Here is a 4270-nt window from a genome sequence, read left to right as displayed (position 1 = left end):
CGGTAACCTCACAATGGGGAGTTCCCCGTAGACGGAATCGATCTTGGTGCAAAGAAAATGGGGGAAGAAAAAAAAACAATAGATGAACAAAAGAAAGAAGCAGAAAGAGAGACTTTTGCATCGATTTTTTTATCTGCGCAGATCTTTATCGGCGACACTTAAGTCTTTAGCGTCGACAATCATCAATAGCAACGATAATTCTGGAGGGAAGTTACCATGTTTTTTTCATTCCACCTTTAGCGGCGACAATATCGACCTTTAGCGGCAACAAATTGTCGTTGGTATTGACTTTGTGCGACAATGAACCCCAATCGTTGGATTAGATCATCGATCGAACGATTGAGATTTACTGGAAAGTGTTAGTGCGGATTCGGCCTCAAGGCATTAGCGGCAGCACCAGCTTTTAACGGCGAATTTAGCTACAGTCGCCGCTAAAAGTTGGTGTCGCCACTAATTACGTCGCCGGTAATGATCTTGTTTCTTATAGTGTATACCAACATAAACACGTAAAAAATAGTTTTTTAAAGTTAATCAACGAAAGTTATTAAGGAAAAATTATATTATATATATACTCCGAGAGATAAATACAAGAGTTTAGAAATTGAGTGATAAAAATATATATTAAAAAGTTAAAAATGCAAAGGTCAAAGTGAAATTTCAAAAAGTAAAAAGGTTGAAAAAACATAAATTTCATAAATATAAAATATAGAAAATGTTATATAAATGGTATTTAAGATTTATCTATAGTAATAAACTCAGTGTTTGCTATCTGAAAAGACGAAAATATCTTCACAGACAAAAAGTAAAGATGTTAGTAAAAATGATCATTCATACAAATTTTTGGAAACAACATGGACATTGTTTGTAAAAAATGCAATAAATGTGTTTGTAACCCTTTGTAAATTATACCACACATTCTAAACTAAAAACTATATGGACAATTTTATAATTTTTGTCTATGTAAAATAGAAAATAAATTATTTTATTCTACAAATGGAATAAAATATAGGCCAATTGTACCATAACCCGCTTTAAAAAAACTCCTAGTTTTGAGGAATGCGAAAAAAAATAACTAATTATAACAAATATTTAAATAATTTGTTTTCATGATAAACACTAAAACACACTCATTCACGTTTATATATGATCAACCATTGTTGCCCTCTTTCCAATCCAAACTCTTGGTTTCTCTCTCAAAACATACTTAGATTTCTCGAACCGATTAGCAAACAGTTCAAGCTCAAGAATCAAGATCGTGACGACGCAAATCTATATGCACATTTGTGTATAAGGTACCCGGATTTTTTCTTAATAATCTTTGAGAGAATCTCGAAGTTTAATCGAATACAATCATTCTCGCGATTTCTTTTGAGTTCTTTTTTGTTTTTTTGAAGTAAGGCAGTTCAAAACAAAGAAGATTTTGTAAATCTTTTGAAGATCCTACCTAATATTTTATGGAAGAAAACTATTTTATTAAATATAATCGAAATTAATTGGTTGTTTGGAATCTTTGATTATTTCACTCTATGACTGTTTGTGAATATTACTTGGATTCCATTAATATATAAGTATGTGAAACTAACTATATTTCTTTTAAAACCGTTTACACTTATATCCACTACTATATCCACTACTTTACTACACATTTCTTTTTCAGTTGAACTTAAACCTCAACAATTGGTTAACAAGCAACTGTTCTTCAATTAGTTATATACCAATGATAATATCCGTTTAATCAAGCCCCTCATTAGTTTTCTTATAATTATTCCCCATTCCCGATAGAAAAACACATATATGTACAATGTTCTTTTCATGAAAACAAATTTCATTTGATTTTTTTAGTCACTAACATTTTTTTTTTAAATGTAGTTGTCGTATGTAAATTATATATCATGGTATGAGCATTAAGGAGATCAGCTCAACTCATGCCTTGTTGAGAATCAAATATTATATTACATATTTACATAATATTATATATTGGGTTATTTAAATTGATAAAAAGTATTTATTTTTAGTAATAAAAATACATTGCCAGCAGATAATGAAGTGACATAAGTTTTTACTGTAGTTTCGCTATATTTCTTAAAATGTATATAGAAAAGACATCCAAGAATACATCAAAATGAATTATTTTAGGTAAATATAATGATTATAATTCTTTATTATACAATATTTTAATGTTCTTCTTCATGCGACGAGTTTTAATAAATAATTTAATTAGCCAATAAACACTGGAACATAACGTTGGGAGAATCTCGTGTTTTTATATATGTTAACATTTCATGAATCCATTGAGGATGACTGGTTTGCCAAGGTGTCTATTTTCACTTGTTTTAAAGAATCTTTGTTGGACACATACACAACACACACGTATATTTATTATGTATATAATCTATATATACTGAAGTACAATGTCCGAAGGGTTCAGCTTCTTTTTCTAGCTACAACTTTAATTAAGGTAGGTCTTTAATATTAATCCATGCATCTTTTCTTTGACTATATTCTTTTTTTTCCTTCTTTTTTTTTTTTCAGGTAGAGAAAGTTACATATCAAAAGGAAATATTTTGATGGGATTACTGGAATTATCAACGAACGAAAATGAATATCTTTCATGGCTGGTAATTTAAGCTCTTTCTTTTTGTCTATTCTTCATTTTGAAAATTGGATGTTAGATGAACATGGTTCAAAAGGAAATATCTTGATTCTTTAAACGTTTTAATTAGGGTTTGTAAAAAAAGTTTGGTTTTTTTGTTTGATTTAATATGAACACAGAAGAAACATCCATCTGCATTGGAGACATTTGACGAAATAATTGTGAAAGCCAAAGGGGATAAAATTGTTGTGTTCTTGGATTATGATGGAACTCTCTCCAACATTGTACCAAATCCAGATGAAGCTTTTATGTCCAAGAAGGTTGGTAATTAAAATAACCGGGTTTACAAGTCATTCCACGAAATTATTACATAATAAACGGGTTAACATGAAATGTTAGAAAACTCACACAAACGTATAAATGTATGCATATAAATGTATGTGCTTATGCATATGCATATACACATACACGTTTAGATCATGTACACTAAAAATATAAAATCAAACATGTATATAAGTTGTCTATGATATTCAATCTAAAAAATCCAAGTTTTTTTTTTTCAAAATATGGATATGCTTATATGTAAAATAAATAAATAAAAATTTGAAGATTGTTTGGGACTCCTTTCCTACGGCACATAAGAATACTTTTGGTATATATTATTATTTTTATCTGAAAATTCAAATAATATATAGAAAATGTAACGCAAAATAAAAAGAACAAAATATTTCTTTTGTATGGCCGTAGGACCAACTAAACAATAAAATAAAACGATATGAACCGATCACATAATATTATCTATTTTCTATATATTTAAATAAACCAATTGCATATAAATTTATAGAAAATAATAAAGAGTCATATAAGAATTCTAATACTTATCTAACTGCTATTGACGCTTGCAGATGAAAACAGTAGTAGGTGAAGTCGCACGTTGTTTTCCGACTGCGATCATAAGTGGAAGAAGCCGCGACAAGGTATAACATTTTAACCCGACGCACATAAAATAAACTAAAAGACCGTATGAATTTTAAGAATGTAAAAACATTTAAATCTTATATTTGCATTTCTCAATGTTTTTTAGGTTTATGAATTTGTAAAATTAGATGACATATATTATGCTGGGAGTCATGGGCTTGACATAGCAGCTCCATTTCAGTGCATCAAGGTTGGAGATTCAAATTCCCATAATAAATGTGTTGACAAAAATGTAAGCTAGCATAATTTATTCATTTCAAGTCAATATATGTAATAACTATGTATTCCGATAAATAAGTTTAAATTTTGTTTTTCATTTTGTTTTTTCTTTAATTTTTTAAAACGGTAAAATGAAACTACTCGTAACTATCATCACCTAGGTATCAATCGAGACTTGAACTCATAATTGATATAAGTTTAAATTTTGTAGGGTGATGAAGTTGTGCTTTTCCAACCAGCACAGAAATACCTGCCTTCAATTTACAAGGTATTAGTTTCTAAATTTAAATAATAACATGTAATGTATATTTAAGTTTTTGTTCATTGAGGAAATGATGCGGCTTCGTTTGTTTGATTTAGAAAAAAAAAAATGAAACTTAAACACAGTTTATTTATACTTTAATCATTGAGTATAATTCAATTTATAATACTTTTAAATCGTTATATATATTGTATAGAACTGTATAAATGATATTTACA

General features: G+C 28.6%; 1 protein-coding gene across 1 annotated transcript in view; it reads left to right on the top strand.

Annotated features, from left to right (window-relative positions):
* Positions 1 to 1167: 1167 nt before the first annotated feature.
* The window catches only part of LOC145094958 (putative trehalose-phosphate phosphatase D), a 10289-nt gene continuing 7186 nt past the window's right edge, over positions 1168 to 4270 (top strand). The window contains exons 1-6 of the mRNA XM_079032914.1: positions 1168 to 1292; positions 2533 to 2618; positions 2773 to 2913; positions 3499 to 3570; positions 3678 to 3803; positions 4002 to 4058. Coding sequence (XP_078889040.1) covers positions 2568 to 2618; positions 2773 to 2913; positions 3499 to 3570; positions 3678 to 3803; positions 4002 to 4058 — 447 coding nt within the window. The 5' untranslated portion in view covers positions 1168 to 1292; positions 2533 to 2567. The remainder of the gene's footprint in view (positions 1293 to 2532; positions 2619 to 2772; positions 2914 to 3498; positions 3571 to 3677; positions 3804 to 4001; positions 4059 to 4270) is intronic.

This window comes from Lactuca serriola, chromosome 3, assembly GCF_051521515.1.
Source record: "Lactuca serriola cultivar US96UC23 chromosome 3, Lser_US96UC23_V15, whole genome shotgun sequence".
Taxonomy (NCBI): Eukaryota; Viridiplantae; Streptophyta; class Magnoliopsida; order Asterales; family Asteraceae; genus Lactuca; species Lactuca serriola.
Note: the sequence above shows the minus strand (reverse complement) of the source record. Positions and strands in the feature narration are given on the sequence as shown.